Source organism: Anomaloglossus baeobatrachus, chromosome 3, assembly GCF_048569485.1.
Source record: "Anomaloglossus baeobatrachus isolate aAnoBae1 chromosome 3, aAnoBae1.hap1, whole genome shotgun sequence".
Taxonomy (NCBI): domain Eukaryota; kingdom Metazoa; phylum Chordata; class Amphibia; order Anura; family Aromobatidae; genus Anomaloglossus; species Anomaloglossus baeobatrachus.
The window spans coordinates 247,304,098-247,324,860 of NC_134355.1; the positions used below are offsets into that span (position 1 = coordinate 247,304,098).

General features: G+C 45.0%; 1 protein-coding gene across 4 annotated transcripts in view; it reads left to right on the forward strand.

Moving 5' to 3' along the window:
- The window catches only part of AGPAT4 (1-acylglycerol-3-phosphate O-acyltransferase 4), a 342,565-nt gene extending 322,574 nt beyond the window's left edge, over positions 1–19,991 (forward strand). For all 4 annotated transcript variants that reach the window (XM_075338227.1, XM_075338226.1, XM_075338225.1 and 1 more), the window contains 4 exons: positions 9,538–9,640; positions 14,130–14,205; positions 17,699–17,897; positions 19,636–19,991. In XM_075338227.1, coding sequence (XP_075194342.1) covers positions 9,538–9,640; positions 14,130–14,205; positions 17,699–17,897; positions 19,636–19,727 — 470 coding nt within the window. In that variant the 3' untranslated portion in view covers positions 19,728–19,991. The remainder of the gene's footprint in view (positions 1–9,537; positions 9,641–14,129; positions 14,206–17,698; positions 17,898–19,635) is intronic.
- Positions 19,992–20,763: the final 772 nt, after the last annotated feature.

The window sequence follows — 20,763 nt, forward strand, 5'->3', positions numbered from 1 at the left end:
ACCCAGGGTCCAGGGAGAGGGGAGGGGGGGGGGGGGGGTGTAGGAGGAAAGGGGGGGGGGGGGGGGAGGGAGGGCATGTGGGGGCACCATGATAATGTGAGGGTGAAGCCTAGGAAGGAGAGAGAACATCTGAAATACAACACAGAACTTAGAAGAGGTCATAAGGTCAAAAGGTCAAGATAATAACAAGAGCCTATCATAATAATGCATCAGTAATTCAATGATGCATCACCAGGCAACATGATGCAAGGATAGACCCAACCATGGTTCATAGAGCACAAAATGGACACATGGAATTAGAGTTAGAGTCAATCTAGAATCCAAAAGATGAATAATCAGGGACCCATGGTGGTCAACCAAACCGTGGCACCAAAATTGCAATAGTAGTACAGTCCACTCATCCGTGATGTTCGGAAAGGATGGTCCAAGGGAAACCACCATCATCCAAGGAATCCTGTAAACAGCAGCTCCTCATTGAGCCCGAATGGTGAAACGCTGTTCAAATTAAAAATCCATTTTGACTCCTGCTGCAGTAACCATTTGGAACAGGAACCACCTCTGCCATGACCAACAAATTTCTGGAGACCCAGTACACGTGTATTCGTTGTCCGTCCACGGTGATGCTTCAAGTAGTGGGTGGCAACAGGGGTGATGGATCTACCCTTCTCAAGGTCTGTGAAAGCAAGATTAACAGTTGAGAAATGCTTTTGGACTCTTTTGCGAAGTTCCTGTGTGGTTTGTCCCACATACACAAGATCACAGGGACATATCAGGCAGTACACCACATTTCTAGTTTTGCAGTTTATATAACTGGAGAGAGTATAGTTCTTATCATCCTGCGGATTGATAAAATAGTTGGACACGGGATGCATAAAACTGCAAATATTACATTCACCGCAGGGGAATGAGCCCCTCAAGGTTATACCCCTGTTAAGCCTAGTTGTGGGCCTTACAAAGTGGCTCCTAGTGATAAGATCCCTTAGATTTGGAGCCCGTCGTGCTGTGATCTGCGGAGTCGGATGCACCATATCCATAGTTTGCAAATCCAGGGTAAGAGTCGACCAGCGATTCTGTAGAATCTCCCTGATCCTGCCCCATTGGTCATTAAAAGTGGTAATAAATCTTACCTTACTATCAGTACGCTTTGGGGATGGTTGAATCAAGGAGGCCTGTGACTCAGATCGCGCTCTCTGGTAAGCCCTGGACAGCACCTTCCCAGGATAGCCACGTGCACGGAACCTGTTGGTAAGTGATTTGGCCTGTTGTTGGAAGTCCTGGTCATCCGAACAATTTCGCCTGACCCGGAGAAACTGGCCCATAGGCACTCCGTTCTTTATGTGTTGTGGGTGGAAACTCTGGTATTCCAAAAGGCTGTTGGTAGCCGTGTGCTTCCGGAAAAGTGTCGTCGTCAGATGATCCCCCTTGATAGAGACAAGAAGGTCCAAGAAGGGCAAAGTAATAGATGAAATATTGTGGGTCAAGAAGATGTTAAAAGAATTCATGTTAAGAGAAGCAATGAACTCATCACATTCATCTTTGGGTCCCGCCCATATGAAAAAAACGTCATCAATATAACGATACCAATAGCGGACCCTGTCTCTAAAGATAGTTAAGGGAAAAACCTGGGTGGCCTCCCACCAACCTAAAAATAGGTTAGCGAAGGCCGGCGCACAACGTGCACCCATGGCAACGCCCGACACCTGCCTGTAAAATTTCCTATCGAAGAGGAAATAGTTATGCCGGAGCAAAAAGTCCAAAAGATCTATAAGAAAAGAGTCATGCATACGATCTGACTTGCCCTGCTTATCCAGAAAATACTCTACTGCGTGCATCCCATCCTCATGTCGGATGTTGGAGTACAATGACTCCACATCGCAAGTAACCAGGAGTGCCCCTGGTGGAAGCTTGACGCTTCTACAGATATTAATGAAGTTTGAGGTGTCCTGCACAAAGGAGGGTAATCTGGTGACCATAGGCTGGAGGAAGAAATCTACATAGATGTTAGCCTTCTCACATAAGCTCCCAATACTTGCCACAATAGGTCTTCCGGGCGGTTGGATGGTGGATTTATGAACTTTGGGTAGCATGTAGAAGGTAGGGATAATCGGGTGTTCAACCCACATAAATTTCTTCTCTTCCATAGAAATGACACCAACCTGATGTGCAGAATCCAGGAGGCGACGGAGTCTGGTCATGAAGATGGAGGTAGGGTCCGATGGCAACCTGCTATAATAAACAGAATTGTTGAGTTGCCTATAGGCCTCTTCCAAATACATATTGGTGGGCCAGACAACCACGTTGCCACCTTTATCAGCCTCTTTGATAACCAGGTTGCCGTTAGATTTAAGATCACTTATGGCTTTTTTCTCCTGGATGGTGAGGTTGGGGGCTCTAGGATTACCCCTCGACAATTTCACAAAGTCAGCCTTAACCTGTTCAAAAAACAGTCTAATGGCTGGTACAATGGAGAAGGAGGGAGCCACAGAAGATTTGTTTTTATAGGGAAACTTACCCCTGGTGGTCTCCGTTTCATTTTCTTGTAGTAAATCCAATAAATCACGGAAGACCTGCTGTTCAACTGGTTCCAATGAGTCGATGACCTCAGGTCTTGTGTATAAGACTTGAAGGGTGAGACGTCTGCAAAAGAGGTAAAGATCCTTAATCAGGGTAAACTTGTCCAACCCATGTGAGGGCGAGAAGGTAAGTCCCCTCCTTAGGACGGAGATCTCATGGGAGGACAAGGTATAGTCAGACAGGTTGATCACCTGTAATGCATCGTCGCTCACCTGGGTCAATTGGGCAGAAGGGGCACCTAGTTCCGTTGTTTCGGCCTCGCACCGTGCCTGTAATAGTTCGTCTGCTTGCGGGCTCTCGTGGTTCTTCTTGCGAAGGCTCCTGTTGCGGCCCCCTCGTCTCGTCCTATGTCTGTGTCGCTTCCGGTGGTAGATAAAAAATCACTCGAACTAGCCTCCCTGGAGTTGGTGTGGCCTTCCAGGCTAATGGGGGGTAGCCTGTTAGGCTTGGCATGACGACTGTTGCCTCTGTGTTTCCATTTAAAGATGGTTTTGTTGTCAAAATCCGTGCGGTCTCTCTGGAATTTTTTACGTTTTTTGTCAATTATTTCCTGTTCGTACCGATCAATGGAGTCCTTGAGTTTACTCTGGAATGTAGCAACATCCACAGAGTTATCCAATTTACTGAGTTTGGACTCAAGGTCTTTGATATTCGTTTTAGTGGTAGCCAAAAGGGTCCTATCATGCTCCAAGAGCATGTTTATCAAAATGTTGGAACACTTGAGCAACCCTTGTTCCCAGGTGTCCTGGAATGCTAGGGAAGGTTCCCAAGCGGGAAAAATAGAGACGCGTAGCCCACGGGGAACAATGCCGGCCCTGAGGTATTCCTCCAGGCTGCGTATGTTCCACCATAGTCTCACGCCAGTCCTGTGAGCAGATGTCAAATCGGAGGTGAGTAAGGAAAATTCATCCGTTACTGGAGTGGATGGACCACCTGACAAAAATACACTGCCCGAACGGGCCTGCCATGTGGCTTCACGGGAGTCCCAATCCATGGGGCTACCAACGGCAACTCAGCTGTTATAATCACAATCAATAAAAACGGCCACCACAATCGGCGGTGTGCAAACTCAGAGTTATTGCCAAGGGGCAATAAGAGACAAAATGACCAAGGGGGGGAGGAGTATGCACCACAAAAGCCAATTATATTAGTCAAAAGGGGTGCTGGATGCAATGGAATACATGGGGAATTTGAAGGAGAAAAGACATTGCATATATCGCACAACCCATAATATCATGTGAATAAAGAACCTTTATTAACAGTGCACAATAAATTTAAAACCAATTAAAACATATGATATAAACCGGATCCTGTACCCACAGGTGAATGGTAATAGGGAATAGTACAATATTACAATAATACAATCACATAGCCCCGCCACAAGAGGAATATCTAATACAGCCTAGTATACCCTAACCAGGACACAGTAAAAAATGTCACATATAAAGGGTACATAGCCAATGACAATGGTGGAGGCTAAAGTGTAGTGACCAGGCATGAAACCATAAATAAGGCTCTATAGAGGGACCAGCAACCACATGGTAATCACCCCAACCGCGTGATGTAAATAGTTATATGCCCCTAAGGACATCATCACCCTGCTGGACAACAAGAAATGAAACCTCCATTAAATACCTGGCAGTCCAGGAATATGATCAATTCGGAGTAAGAGGCAGCACACCTAAAGTAGGGTGCAAAAGAGCGGTTGTAAAGAGGCAGTGTAAGTCCTATAAAGCGATATAATTATATCAAGAGGACAACGCTGCAAGGTCCATAGGAGAGCCAATACCCAATATGGGGGGGCACGTACCCGGGGTACAAAGGATCACCCCACGCGTATCGCCGCCGCTGCGGCTTCGTCAGGGAAAGTACAGTGCACTAAAACAACAGGCTCCTATATAAGGAGACAGGTGAGGGTTACTCACGATCAGCTGGGTCATCGCTGGCGCGCGGTCCGGACCATAATTAGGAGGGCGCAGGTGCGTACGCAAGCGCAAAGCATACAAGCCAGGCCCCAGCGTGGTAATATTTCCCCTGGACTTGTGCGCAGGCGCCAGAGCCAGTACGGGGCGGCGAGAGGCTCAGAATGGTAAGTAGATGCACAAACAGTGTTATAGCTCGAAATGAGCATGCGCGAAAAAGCAGTGTTATTAAATATACCTGAATGGTGATCGGAGCAAGAAGATCAAGAGGCCCCAGTTGCCAGAGGGATAACCGCATGTATGTAAATAGGCAACGGAAAGTAAAGAAGTCAAAAAGCCCAACATGGATACAAGCCCGAGATTATTATTGTATACGATATAAAAAGTGTATCATATTATATTCCCAGTTTAACAGAACCACATGAAGTAAAACAGCATATAAAAAATAGTGAAGTATAATTTAGTTTACCCACTGAACATAAAACCTATGTGTGGAATATATACAGATAAGCACACCCAGGCTAACCATGGAGTGACATTAACGTGTCACAACAGTATATCATACACATATATAGACCACATATGTGTACATACGTATGGCATGATGGAAACCTACCCAGAAGGGGCCCATACCACATGCTAACCCATGTATGTGTGGATGGGAGATGTATTTATGGAATAGGGGGCCGATTTATAAATACGGACACGGCCTAATGTTATAAACCCGTCCCCTAGGGGAGGGGGTGGCTATAAGGCCGTGTAACAGGGACACCCAGGGTCCAGGGAGAGGGGAGGGGGGGGGGGGGGGGTGTAGGAGGAAAGGGGGGGGGGGGGGGGGGAGGGAGGGCATGTGGGGGCACCATGATAATGTGAGGGTGAAGCCTAGGAAGGAGAGAGAACATCTGAAATACAACACAGAACTTAGAAGAGGTCATAAGGTCAAAAGGTCAAGATAATAACAAGAGCCTATCATAATAATGCATCAGTAATTCAATGATGCATCACCAGGCAACATGATGCAAGGATAGACCCAACCATGGTTCATAGAGCACAAAATGGACACATGGAATTAGAGTTAGAGTCAATCTAGAATCCAAAAGATGAATAATCAGGGACCCATGGTGGTCAACCAAACCGTGGCACCAAAATTGCAATAGTAGTACAGTCCACTCATCCGTGATGTTCGGAAAGGATGGTCCAAGGGAAACCACCATCATCCAAGGAATCCTGTAAACAGCAGCTCCTCATTGAGCCCGAATGGTGAAACGCTGTTCAAATTAAAAATCCATTTTGACTCCTGCTGCAGTAACCATTTGGAACAGGAACCACCTCTGCCATGACCAACAAATTTCTGGAGACCCAGTACACGTGTATTCGTTGTCCGTCCACGGTGATGCTTCAAGTAGTGGGTGGCAACAGGGGTGATGGATCTACCCTTCTCAAGGTCTGTGAAAGCAAGATTAACAGTTGAGAAATGCTTTTGGACTCTTTTGCGAAGTTCCTGTGTGGTTTGTCCCACATACACAAGATCACAGGGACATATCAGGCAGTACACCACATTTCTAGTTTTGCAGTTTATATAACTGGAGAGAGTATAGTTCTTATCATCCTGCGGATTGATAAAATAGTTGGACACGGGATGCATAAAACTGCAAATATTACATTCACCGCAGGGGAATGAGCCCCTCAAGGTTATACCCCTGTTAAGCCTAGTTGTGGGCCTTACAAAGTGGCTCCTAGTGATAAGATCCCTTAGATTTGGAGCCCGTCGTGCTGTGATCTGCGGAGTCGGATGCACCATATCCATAGTTTGCAAATCCAGGGTAAGAGTCGACCAGCGATTCTGTAGAATCTCCCTGATCCTGCCCCATTGGTCATTAAAAGTGGTAATAAATCTTACCTTACTATCAGTACGCTTTGGGGATGGTTGAATCAAGGAGGCCTGTGACTCAGATCGCGCTCTCTGGTAAGCCCTGGACAGCACCTTCCCAGGATAGCCACGTGCACGGAACCTGTTGGTAAGTGATTTGGCCTGTTGTTGGAAGTCCTGGTCATCCGAACAATTTCGCCTGACCCGGAGAAACTGGCCCATAGGCACTCCGTTCTTTATGTGTTGTGGGTGGAAACTCTGGTATTCCAAAAGGCTGTTGGTAGCCGTGTGCTTATATAGGTCGACATGGCCTCCGACTCAGGTATCGACAGGGGGTAAACCCTGCCTTTAGGTGGAACCGAACCTGGGATAAGGTCTATGGCACAGTCATACGGCCTATGGGGTGGAAGAACCTCAGCACCCTGTTTGGAGAACACGTCAGCGAAATCCAAATAGGGTGTAGGTATGGGAGAGAGATCAGTTGATGCAACCGCAACGACCTTAGGTGGTAAGGGAAGACATCGGGACTGACATTTCGAACCCCAACTAATAATGCTGTCAGACTCCCAGTCAATGTGAGGAGCATGAGTCCGAAGCTATGGAAGACCCAGAAGGACGTCGTCTATACCCTCAGGCAAAACAAGAAAAGAAATCTCCTCTATGTGACTCTGAGACAGGGAAAGGCGCAAGGGAACTGTCCTCAATGTAATGGAGTCAGACAACATAGTTCCATTAACAACACGGACAGGAATAGGCGCCTCTAACATGATAGAGGGAATATTGTGTCCCTTTACAAATCCTGAGGACACAAAAATCCCGTCAGCTCCGGAATCCACAAAAGCCATAATAGGCCATGTATTCTCAGATAACGAGAGCTGACCTGGGATACAACACTTAGAGGGTGCAGAAGACGTCTCTAGTAACCCCCCTCTAATGGTTACTAGGCCAGGGAGTTTCCCTGACGACTAGGACACTTGTTGGCATAGTGCCCAGCCTGACGACATACGTAACATATAGGAGGACCAGACTTGCGTAGTCTGGAGAACGTATGACCTAACTCCATAGGAGTGGGAGATGTTTCAGATGCTGAGGAAGATGGTAGTGGACCCTCAACAACTGGAATAGCCCGATGCTTAGGGCGTGAGGAAGAGACCTCGAGTCTACGTTCCTTATGGCGTACATCGATCCTCGTTGCTACTGTGATCAAGTCCTCCAGAGAAGCAGGGACCTCACGAGTAGCAAGGGCATCCTTGACATAGCCTGCCAACCCTCTCCAGAAGATAGGAATCAACACCTTCTCTGGCCAATCTAGTTCTGCCACCAGAGTTCTAAAAGCAATGGCATAAGAACTAGTGGATAACGAACCCTGAGATAGATCTAACAGTCTCAGGGCCGCATCATGGGTAACCTGCGGACCCATGAATACCGCCTTAAGAGCATCAAGAAAGTCTTGATGTCTCAGAGTAACCACATCAGAGCGCTCCCATAGGGGAGTCGCCCATTCTAAGGCTTTGTCCTGAAGTAAGGAGACGATAAAGCCTACTCTGGACCTCTCCGTAGAGAAGCGAGAAGAGTTAACCTCTAGGTGTATCTGACACTGACTAATGAAACCACGACATGATCTGGCATCGCCAGAATATCTGTTTGGTAGAGCAAGTCGAGGATCATGTGCAGATGACACCATGGTCTGAGGTTTATCCTCTATACTCTTGAGCCGTGACTCAAGTACTTGTATGTAACGGTGTAACTGCAGATATTCTGCCATAACTGCCAGACCCTTGGCTCAGTCCTAATGTTACGGGGGGCTGTCTGATAAGAACCGAAAGGAGTATCAGGGTCCACTGTGCAAAGACTTTGCTGCAGACTATGGCAGAGTGCAATACCTCTGTTAACTCACAGAAGGATATAATAAGTAAGTAAAGCAATTCCTCCCTTACTTGGATGGTGTGTGGAATGATCTCTGTTAATAATCACAGAGACAAAGGCAATGTGTGCGAAATGGCACCTACCTAGGTCCGCTCTTCTAGTGGTGCAAAAGAGACGAACAGCAGCGTAAGCCGCACAAAGCTCCTACCTGCGTTCGCTCCACTAGTGTGCGAGGACACGAACCACTAGATATGGCACCTGCCTAGGTCCGCTCTTCTAGTGGTGCAAAAGAGACGAACAGCAGCGTAAGCCGCACAAAGCTCCTACCTCTGTTCGCTCCCCTAGTGTGCGAGGATACGAACAACTGCCAGACGCAGTATAAGGAACGTTACCCTAGCGGCAACGTCCGCCTACGAGTAGAATCACAAGGCCCAGCCAGACCATGTGCCTCAGGCACCTGCCTATGTCCGCTCCCCTAAGAGGTAAGGATACGGACAGCAGCCGAAGCTGTAAGGTATAAGAACGCTACCCTGCCGGTAGCGCTCACCTAGCATAGACAGAGGAATGCCTAGAGGAACGCGCACAGAGCGTCTACTCATATGCATGAACCAAGAGGACTGAGCACCATGCGGCGTGTGTCAGGGTCTTATATAGACTCTGTGCCTCATCCAAGATGGAGGACACCAGAGCCAATCCGCTGCCAGAACGACAGGAGTGACGTCATGCTGGCCTATCACCGAGCAAGATGTCACAAGCACATGACCAGCGACCAATCGGCATAGAAGGTGTCAGAGACATGTGACCTCGTGTCAGCGATGATGTCACCCGCACATGTGCAATGGCTCCAAGATTGGACTTAGTCTCCGGCGCTCGCACATGTGCAGTAGCAAGAAATCTGGACTTAGTCTCCAGCGCTCGCACATGTGCAGTAGCAAGAAATCTGGACTTAGTCTCCAGCGCTCGCACATGTGCAGTAGCAAGAAATCTGGACATAGTCTCCAGTGCTCGCAGCAACCGTAACACAAGGCCAGTAAATATATAATGTAGATTACCCTGTAGATGGTAAGCCATTGAGGACGTCGCCCTCTTCCCCCTCCATACCAGCCTGTGGTATGGAATCTTCACATGTACTGGAGTCAATGGAGCTTCAAAAATAAATAAATAAATAATAATAATAATAATAATAATAATGTAATTTAGAAAAGTTTGTTGACTGGCTAAATTGCTTAAAACAATTACTTATATTCAGCTGTGCCTGACTGAGCCTGAAATAATGGTAATTGTCATTTTTCTCGCTTCCCATAGTGTCTGCAGTTTATGACTCCACCCTCAACTTTAGGAATAATGAAAACCCTACCCTTCTTGGGATATTAAATGGGAAAAAGTACCATGCGGATCTCTATGTAAGGTAAGAATTAAAAGGAGATTTTTGGCATAATATGAATGTTCCTATTCAGCTTGTTTAGTTATATATCACCATCATTACTTTCCATAGCATGGGCAGCATGGAGGCTCAGTGATTACACTTCTCCCTTTGCAGCAACAGAATTTTTTAAATGTAGCATTAGTTGTGGATTTAGTTAATGGCCAATTCATTGTATGAGAAGGGGCGTTCCCAGAAAACCCCTTGGGTGCCAGCCAAAACCAAACCCCTCCATACTGTTCATCACTATGAGGCTATGCTTATATGACCATATTTTCAGTCCGTGTCCTGTTCGTAAATACATGTTATTCAGTTTGGCTGTCCAGATGAATGTTTTTTTTCCACTGACTTGATCTGCCTGTGAAAAAAAATCACAGCATGCACTAGTCTCTGAGGCAGATAAGACTTACCTGGTCAAGTCTATGGCTATGCAAAAAGTAAAAGCAATGCATTAAGAATCAACCATATAGCCTCCTATTTTTAGATACACTATAGATCTTTAAAGGGGATATCTGGGACTATTAATTTTTTACTATGAGCCTAAGAACTAACAAGAAGGTAGCTTCCAATAACCAGCCTGTTGTTTCACTAACACAAAGTAATTCAGTGGCTTCTGCTGTCTTCACATCTATAGAGCATTGGCTACCCTTCACTCTGCTCTGTTAGGGTACTTTCACACTTGCATTCAGTGGAGTCCGTCACTATGGAGAATAGCGCAGTCCGTTAACGCACTGCGCTATTCTCCATAGACTTGTATGGATGACGCACTGTAACGCAAGTGTCAGCGTTGCATCCGCCGGACGACGCAGCGTCGTTATTTTGACGCTGCGTCGGGTGGAAGGAACGCAGCATGTAACGTTTTATGAGCAGCGGAATCCTTTGGATTTCACTGCGCATGCTCTCTCTGGCTCCCTGCACCCGTAACCAGGGTACACATCGGGTAACCAAGGAACCCTGGTTACGTGTGCCGGGAGCCCGACACTTCCACGCTCAGCTCTGCCCCCTCCCGCACTCCGTATGTATACACATACACACACACACACACACACACAATCGCACACACACACACACACACTCTCACACTCACTCACCTGTCCCCCAGCGATGCAGTCCCCGCGGCACTGACATCCTCAGCCATGGCCCCGCTCAGCTCCACCCACTTCGCACTCCGCCCCCCGCTCCCATTGTTGGCGACCGAACGATCAGCTGATCACCCAGCGGCCGGCTACTGTGAGTGATCAGCTGATCACCCGGCGGCCGGCTACTGTGAGTGATCAGCTGATCACCCGGCGGCCGGCTACTGTGAGTAATCAGCTGATCACCCGGCGGCCGGCTACTGTGAGTGATCGGCTGATCATTCACAATAGTCTGCCGACGGTAAAACTGTAAAAAACCCAAAACGGATTGCGTTGTTTTGCAGCATCCGTTGCATCCGTTGTGCCACTATATGCAACACATCCATTGCATCCGTCACACAACGCAATGCAACAGATACCGTTCAACGCAAGTGTGAAAGTAGCCTTAGTGGGCATGACTGCTGATGTAATGCTGATTGACAGCTGGCTCCCCGCTGGCTAACTGCAGGGAGCCGGCTGATAATTAGCATTACATCAGCAGTCACACCCCTGTCAAAAGACCAGCACAGAAGAGGAAGAGCTGCTCTGCTGACCTGGAGCAGCTGAATCATCATCTAAAACAGTGACCATTCTGAGCTGGCACTAGGTAGAACAGGCAGGTATTTACTAACTACCTGCCTGTTGGTTTCTAGGTTCATAGCAAAAAAAAAAAAAAGTTCTAGATAAGCTCTTTCACAAAGGAAACTGTATTTGGTCTTGTAAATTTTAATAACTGCTGAATTAGAGAATGTACAGTATATGCCATATGGGGTGCATACAAATGGATAAGAGTACAGATCAGAAGTTGTCTGGTTTTTTAGTGGATGAAAATCAGCTGATTTTTTTTATAGATTTGTGTGGACTAAAGGGTGCTGCGACATCGCTAACGATATATCGTCGGGGTCACGTCGTTAGTGAAGCACATCCGGCGCCGTTAGAGACATCGCAGCGTGTGACACCAATGAGCGATGATCAACGATCGCAAAAACGTGAAAAATCGTTGCTTGTTGACACGTCATTCATTTCCTTAATATCGTTGCTGCAGCAGGTACGATGTTGTTCGTCGTTCCTGCGGCACCACAAATCGCTACGTGTGACACCGCAGGAAGGACGAACATCTCCTACCCTCGTCCACCGGCATTGAAGAAGGAAGGAGGTGGGCGGGATGTTCCGGCCGCTCATCTCCGCCCGTCCTCTGCTATTGGACGGCTGCCGTGTGACGCCGCACGAACCGCCCCCATAGAAAGGAGGTGGATTGCCGGCCATAGCGACGTCACAGGGAAGGTAAGTCCGTGTGACGGGTGTAAGCGATGTTGTGCGCCACGGGCAGCGATTTGCCCATGACGCACAACCGACGGGGGCGGGTACGCTCGCTAGAGATATCGGTACTGATATCGCAGCGTGTAAAGTACCCTTTAGTCTTATGCTACTTTCCCACATTCGTAGAATTTATAGGACCTGCACATCTACACATTGTGAACATGGCTGGCCCCATGTGCAGTCATTGTGCCTGTCCCCATTGCTGATGGACAAAGGAGCTGACTGAGCTGAAACAAAAGTATTTTTCAATTCTCTTCACATAACCTAATGTAAATGAAATGTAACCAATGTGTGCTAGCACATCTGCAATAGTTGCCACTATGACTTTGCGGATAGCAGGAGACCGAGGCTCCTAAGCTGACCCTCAGGCCAGCGGGCATTATGCTACTCCAAATCTCATGGATATCCCTAAAGGTGGGGACAACTGAGTCTTTTTCCTAGCCTTACTCCTGAGCAGCCCTGGTCCTGATACCCCCTCCCCCTCCACCAGTGGGGACCAAGACAGGAGTGAGATTAAACCCACAAAGATAGACAGACAGGGGAACTCAAAACTATGTCACATAGCACACACTCACAGAGGTATAAGATAATAAAAGATAAGGAGGAAAACAAGAGCAGGAAGGAAACATCAAGATGACAGGTAGTATCCAAAACCACGCCAGGCAAAAAGAAACACTTCCCATATAGTCTGGTACACCAAAGCATACAGACTAACACATTATAATCTATAGCTTGCATGGGTAGAAAATTTCATCCAGTTTAAAAATGAAAGAAGTAGATATGATTGGCTTCCTCACAGCATGTGATCAAAGGAGCCTAACAAGCAGGCAAGCAGAGGTTAAGTCTTGCAAGCCTGACTATGACTGAGTACACAGCAGGTTGATGGCTGAGTCTACTTGTGGTGATCAGAGACACCAGATAATTCATTGGGCAGTGTCCAAATCTGCAATGTGAACAGAGCCTGATGCCACAATGATAGTCGGCGAAGTTTGTGCAAAAGTCTGTGTGACACATAAGTCCAAATGCTGTCCGTAATGCAAAAATAATGTTAATTCGCAGGTATAAAAATGAGTTGTTTATTAGAAAATCACAGCATGCTCTATTTTTATATCTTTGAGGATGGGAAACTTTAAATTCTGTAGAGAATGTTAAAAAAATGGATTAATTAATAAGTGATCTATATTGTATCTCTGTTTCAAAGGGGCTGTCTCATTATCTCCCAGAAAACAATCCATCAGTATTACAGGTGTGAAACACTGGTGCAGTATGGTCCATGCAGATTTCATCAGTATTCTTCAGTGGTTGATATATCAATATATCTTAAGCCTGCTTTACACGTTGCAATTTCGCATAGATATCGTATGCGATTTGCAACGCCCCCATCGTATGTGTGGCACGTTCAATTTGTTGAACGTGCCGCACAAACGATTAACACACGTACTTACCCGTCCATACGACCTCGATGTGGGTGGCGAACGTCCACTTCCTGGAGTGGGAGGGACGTTCGGCGTCACATCGACGTCACGCGGCCGCCGGCCAATAGAAGCGGAGGGGCGGAGATGAGCGGGGCGTAAACATCTGCCCACCTCCTTCCTTCCACATATTTTGGCTGGAGCCGCGGGAGGCAGGTAAGATCTGTTCAATGTTCCCGGGTTGTCACACACTGCGATGTGTGCTGCCTCGGGAACATTGAACAACCTGACGTGCAATTCGTCAGGATTCAACGACGTGTATGCGATGAACGTTTTAGTCACACACTACAATGTACCTTACGATGCCGGATGTGCGTCACTTACGACGTGACCCCGCCGACCAATCGTAAGATATATTGTAGCGTGTAAAGCGGGCTTTAGCCACAGTAAAAGATACAATAAAAGCTTGCCTTGACTTAAATATAAAAATACAAATCATTGACCGATTCCTCACTGTGTAAAGTGGCCTGAAATAAAGAACATTTGCTAATGCTAAGAATGCTGCATATCTTGTACTCATGGTGCTTGTTCTACAGAAAATCTAACCTGGATTTACCTTTTCTGCAGGCGGATTCCGTTAGAAGAAATACCTGAAAATGAGCAGGAATGTGCCCAGTGGCTACACAAACTCTACCAGGAAAAAGTAAGAATTTCTGTTTGTTATCCTTAAGGCCCTGTGCGCACTTACCGGATTTTGCCGCGGATTTTCCGCGGATTTGCTGCATGTTTCGCTGCAGAAAATGTTCATAACATCTCTGCAGTGAATCACCAGCAAATCCTATGGAGAAAAAAAATCCTGTGCGCACTGGGCGGAATTTGACAGCTGCATGTTTTGCTGCGGAAATCCCGCAGCAAAAACAAGTGCATGTCACTTCTTTTCCGCACATCGCTGCGGGATTTCACTCCATTGACTCCAATGTTAATCATGAAATCCCGCAGGGGATAACGCAGGCAGCAAATTCTGTGCGGTTCACTGCGTTTTCCTGCGTTATTCCCTGCGGTATTTCGCGGTTTACCTCCGGTAATGTACATCACTTGCCTGCGGTTTTGCAGGGAAGTGATGTCATTACAGGAAGAGGAAGCCATGCAGAGAGTAAACACACACATCACAGACATAGACACATCACAGACATAGAACACATAGACACAGACACATAGAACACACATAGAAAGAAAACGGAAATATAGAAAACAAAGAACGTGGGCTCCGCTGCATATTTACCTTCCAGCCGAGGTAAGCACACAGCGGCGGCCCGGTATTCTCAGGCTGGGGAGGGAGAGGGGCAGGGTTAATGTCCCCCGCCTCACTCCCCCTGGCTGCCCCGGGACTGTCGCATGCATTATGCGGCAGCACCGGGAGTGTCCTCGGCTCTTCCTGCTGCCGTGTAGCAGTGGCAGCAAGGTAATACAAGGGGTTAATGGTGGGGGATCACCGCCATTAACCCCAGGCTTGATCATGGCAGCGTCTATGTGACAGCTGACATGATCAACCCGTAAGTAAAGTGAAAAAAACACAGACACCAAAAATCCTTTATTTTAAATAAAACAAACAAGCCTCGTTCACCCTTTTATTAACCCCTCCCGCACCAAAGCTCCGGCGTAATCCACACAGCTCCGGCATAATCCACAGCTCCGGCTCCGGCGTCCTGCACTGCTGACATCCAGCCGCGACTGTCACAGACACAGGCTGAATGCAGCAGACAGCAGAGGTAATTACCGGTCATTTCCCACGGCCGGTAATGTGAACTCACTGCCGACCGTGGGAAATGCAGCGATCTGTCCTCTATCTATCTATCCCTCTATCTATCCCTCTATCTATCCCTCTGTCTGTCTGTCTATCTATCTATCCTTCTATCTATTCTTCTGTCTATCTACTATCAGAATTAAATGACTTTTTTTTTTTTTTCTTTCAATGTGCTTTATTGCATTGAATGCAATAAAGCACATCCCAACCCGCACGCGGCAAAACCGCGGCAATACCGCGAATAATACCGCGGTAAAACCGCAGCAAACCGCATGCGGTTTTCGGGTGCGGTTTCCCGCGGTTTTTTACCACGGGTGCGGTAATCTTTGAGAGCATGCGGAATTTTCTCAAGAAAATTCCATTTCCCAGTGCGCACAAGGCCTTACTGTATATAATTTAACAACAAATGAGTGGAGGAAAGCTTGACACGCCCAATGGATTAGGTCACCACACATCCATGGAGTGCAACGATATGAAGTCCGCCAGATGGACTATAACTTGAATAGAAGGAAAAGATATCGGCACATCCAACGTAAAATATTTTCTGTCTTTATTGTCACATGGTATTAAAAAAGTCCATCCATATTTAGAAGATCCTGACGCTTTTCCGACGCAAAAGAGCGTCCTTAATCATAGGCTAACATTTTTAGAAAGCTCAAGACATTTATAGGCAAAGATTTATGAAAATGAATTAGGTGCACCTTCTAACTGGCATGTCCCTCCTTGCACCTCTTCCTAAATATTGCTTCAGCTAGAGACTGAAGAAACAATTCTGGGTTAAGTTACACTATAGCTTTAAAGAATTTGTCGCTCTGGCTTTGTCTCAGCTCCACTCACTTAGGCAGAGCTGACCAAAACTGGCATACAAATGCCAAAAGTGGCTATATATTTGCACAACTTGGCTGAAATTTATTGTGAAATATCTGCTCTGGGATCTTTCTCCTGCCAAATAAATTTTTTTTTTTAAAGGTTATGACATTGCTTAACTTAAAGCATGAAAATAAGCAAGTTTGTAATTTACTTGCTTTTTCTATCTGCTGTCATTCTCTTGCAATAAGAGCTTTTACCTTACATGGTGTACAGTTTGTTTCCATAGAGCTTGGCCCGAAGGGACAGCCGAGATCCTGAGTGTGTGCAGTAGTTACATTCCAGGAAAGGAGTTAATTCCTAACAACCCAGTCAGTTATCTCCATCCCATTGGTTTCAATACAACAGTTAGCTGCTGACCTCTCTCTCAGCTCCTGACAGAGCTTTTATCAGTCATGTACGAGTCTCGTAGAATCACAATTCTTGGCACTCTTCATCAGCAGTTCTCCTAATCACAGCTCTCACTTTTATGATCTGTACGCTTTTTCAAAAGGCAATATAATATCTACAGTATATGAAAATATAGTGAAAACAGTGTAGACTAATGAACACTGTCAGTGAGTTATTATGTAGCAGAATGAAACACAGGTATGTGCTGTCGCAAGTCATGGATGTGTTGCAAAAGCTCCGTCAGTGTGATTTTATCCCTGAAATTTAAGGGTCACTTCTACATCTCTGAACTTTCAACCTTTCATCTGGTGGAAATCAAAGTCCCCAATGCTTTTCATACAAGCATGCACTTTAGACTACATATGCGATTTAGTTTAGGGAATGAGTCATGTGTGACTTAAGGCCCCACCCATACACATTAGATTAATGGCCTAAACCGGCTGTCTTTTATGACATAAAGACGTCTACTGTTAGAGGAGTTTTCTTCCTTAAAGGGATATTCCCATCTCAAAGACCATATCCCAATATGTAGTAGGTGTAGTAATAATAATACTAATAATAATAATAATAGAAAATACGTCCAATTAGAAATGTAGTATAGTTCTTATGTCGCTTAACTAATGTGCAGGACATTACAGGACCTTAGATATCCCTAATTATGACCATTAGCAACTAACTAATTGTGACTATATGCATGGTCATAACCATGGATGTCTAAGGTTCTGTAATGCCCTGCACATGAGGTAAGCAACATAGTGAATCCAAAAACTATACTACTTTTCTAATTTAAGGTATTTGCTAATATTATTATTATACCTACTACATATTAGGATAGGATCTTGGAGACGGGAATACCCCTTTAACCACAGGATATACTGCATTTTGAGACAATAGGGTTCTGGTAATGCCTGGTCATCAATGTTTTTGCCTACTATACTCTTGATACACTTCAATAGAGAAGTGGCTACTCTTTCTCACATCTTTCTGAATTATTGATACTTATGAAAAGACATAACAACCATACTCTTCAAGGAGGAATACCAGGGATGCCCAGAGATTGTTTACTGGACCTGCTTTGAACTTTTTTCTAACTTATGTTAGTATTGATATGTTATTGGTTATTTTCTTGTTTTAGGACGCTTTCCAAGAAGAGTACTACAAGACGGGAATCTACCCTGGCACAGCTATTGTACCACCCCGCAGACCATGGACTTTACTGAACTGGCTGTTTTGGGCCTCTTTATTATCTTATCCTCTATGGAAAGTGCTTTGTAACATGATCAGCAGTGGATCATACTTTACATTGGCCATGTTTGCGCTGCTCATGATTATAGGTAAGACATGTCAAATTAAGTTACCAGGTCTAAACATTTCAAATCACACCCATTACATGGGGATACTTATAAAAGTAGCCTGCAATAACGAACAGATTTCATATAGCCCTCTAGTACAATAAGAAAAAAGAACGGGAATATAAATGCATGCTATCACTTTCTGCAATATTAAATCATTAATTTCAAGAAAAAAAGGGGGTTGGTTGTTCACGGGGTAATAATTGTAAAGACCATAAAAATTAGCACAAAATAAAAAAGGTCCGTAACTCTGTGGCCGTATGCTTTATCTGTGCTGGGTAATTATGAAGCACTTCTTTTTTTCTTAATTTTTTAATTACCCGGGTGGCCAAATCCGGATAGTTACCCAGAGTTCTCTGAGAACTCCGGGCCCAGGATCAGTGCGTGGGTACTAGGTTACCAGTGGGGATCCTGACTTTAAGGGTATGTTCCCATGTTGCAGATTTTCTGCAATGAAAATTGCTGCAGAAAAAAATGCACTTTTTTTCAGGGGTTTTACATTTTTTGATGCTTTTTGTTATGCATTGTGATGGGAAAAACGCTGGACAAAATATGGAAACAATTGACATGTTGATTGATTGGTGCAGTTTCTTTCTGCACCAAAATCTGCAATGTGGTGTGCACAGCAGTTCTGGATTCTCATAGACTTTGCTGGGATGCAGTTACCCTTGTCAAATGGTTAAAATCTGCAAAAACAAAAAAAGAAAAAGCAGAAAAAAATGCAGCGTGTGCATACAGCCTTACGGTCCGGGTTCGCCTATCACTTAGTGCTAGTGTTAAAATGCCCCCGCATAGAGTCTTTTAAGATCTTATGGGGGACATGGTGTGTAAAATAAATTAAATATGATAAATATAATAGCAAGAAGAAAAAAAATAAATACGCTACCAGTCCCAATCACTGTCTCTAGACCTGATCCCCACCCCTCCCCTGCAAAAAAAAAAAATATGTACAATATATAAAAAGTTACTATTGACAAAAAATAAGCATTATGTATTGCGAAAAAAGAGGCAAAATTATTGGAATATCCAAAAGTGAACAGTTTTTAGAGCCATTAAAGGGAATCTGTGAGCAGGTTTTTGCTGTTTAATGTTAGAGCAGCATAATTTAAGCTTTGAGACACTGATTCCAGGTGTGTGTCACCTATTAGTAAGTGTGTTGCTGTTTCACTGTAATCAGTGTTTTATCAGCAGGAGATTATCACAACAACACTAGGTCTCACATGCATGCCAGACCACTAATTAGCTGTCAGGAAGCGCCATCAGTTTTCACATTTTAGATTATAGGGTCATGCCTTCTGCTTGAACACTCTTTCTCACCAGCTTGAAGCGATTTTTAATTGTCTATTAGTGTAGGCTTTTCAGCCTACGTAGAGGCATTTAGGTGGGGACTCAGCAAAGAGATACACCTTGACACTGGCTGCTGGGCTCACATAAAACTAAAACTGGCCTTTTTTATGAGCTAAATGTCTCAATTATTAAATGTATTTCCTTAGCAGTAATACAAGTCCAAATTCCAATATTCAATGTCTGCATACCTTAGTATTTCAGAGTGCAGCTGTTTATTTGTTAAAGTACATCTAAGTTACAGGCACCGATCATAGATTTAGGTATATGAGTAAGAAAATGTCAGGAAAAGCAAGGGGTCGCTTAGTGTCGCTCTGTGTCCTAATTTATTGAGGTGATAGAACAATTTGGTGAGTTATATATTCCTTGATTTCAGTTTCAGTTGGGGTGCGTCGGATGATTGGAGTGACTGAAATAGACAGAGGCTCCGCTTATGGAAACAATGAAAACAAGAAGAAGCAAACTTAACAGTATTTGCTCCTCCTCAGACTACAAAGGGAATCATTGTGAACACTGACTGAAAGCCTTTTGGATTGCGAGTCTCCTGCATTGTCCTACAGGGGCTTCTAACCCCCAAGTAGGTAAAAATCCAAATCATCTGTGGTGTCAGACAGGACTGAAGAAAACCTACCAATGTATTTTATTTTTAAACTGTGACAGCCTCATTCTGTGGGAACACTGGAAATCATACATATGTGGCGATAGCCTTTGGAGAAATAAAGAAATAAAACCTTGGTGAATCTTAGTTGCTTCTCTCATTACTTTTGTATTATTTTAGTATTGATTTGATAAATTAAACGTATAAGGTTTCGTGAACCTGAAAACCGGTCAGCATATAGATGGCATCCGACTTTCACACACAAATAGATTTGCATTAAGTTCTCTCTGACTCGGATCAAAGTCGGGCATGTCTGTGTGTTTTAGTGTGGACCACTTGGTCAGCAAAAGAACACGGACATGTACATAGTCTCATAGGTAGAGATTCTATACGTGAAAAACATGAATTGGACTTGTGCGTGAAAAACTGACGTCTGAATGAACCCTCAGGTTGGAGGTGGTGATTTGGAATCTGCTCTGAATTCCCCAAAAGAAATGCATCCTGTCAGCCTGGATTACACATTGCAGACAAATGTGAGAGGACCATTCGCCATGCCCAATCACATCATTAAAGAACATTTTCCATCTCCTTTCTGGCCAGATCACAGCCCCTTGGGAGTACACAGCAAATTTATTCAATTGGGTTATCATGGATTTTTTAAAGATTGACAGAAACCAGCAGATGTATTGAAAGTAACAAAATACCTTACATGGCAAATTGGCACTAGTCTACACTGTGTGCAGAATTATTAGGCAAATGAGAATTTTGATCACATGATCATTTTTATACATGTTGTCCTGCGCCAAGCTGTATAGGCTGGGAGCCAACTACCAATGAAGTAAATCAGGTGATGTGCATCTCTGTAATGAGGAGGGGTGTGGTGTAATGACATCAACACCCTATATA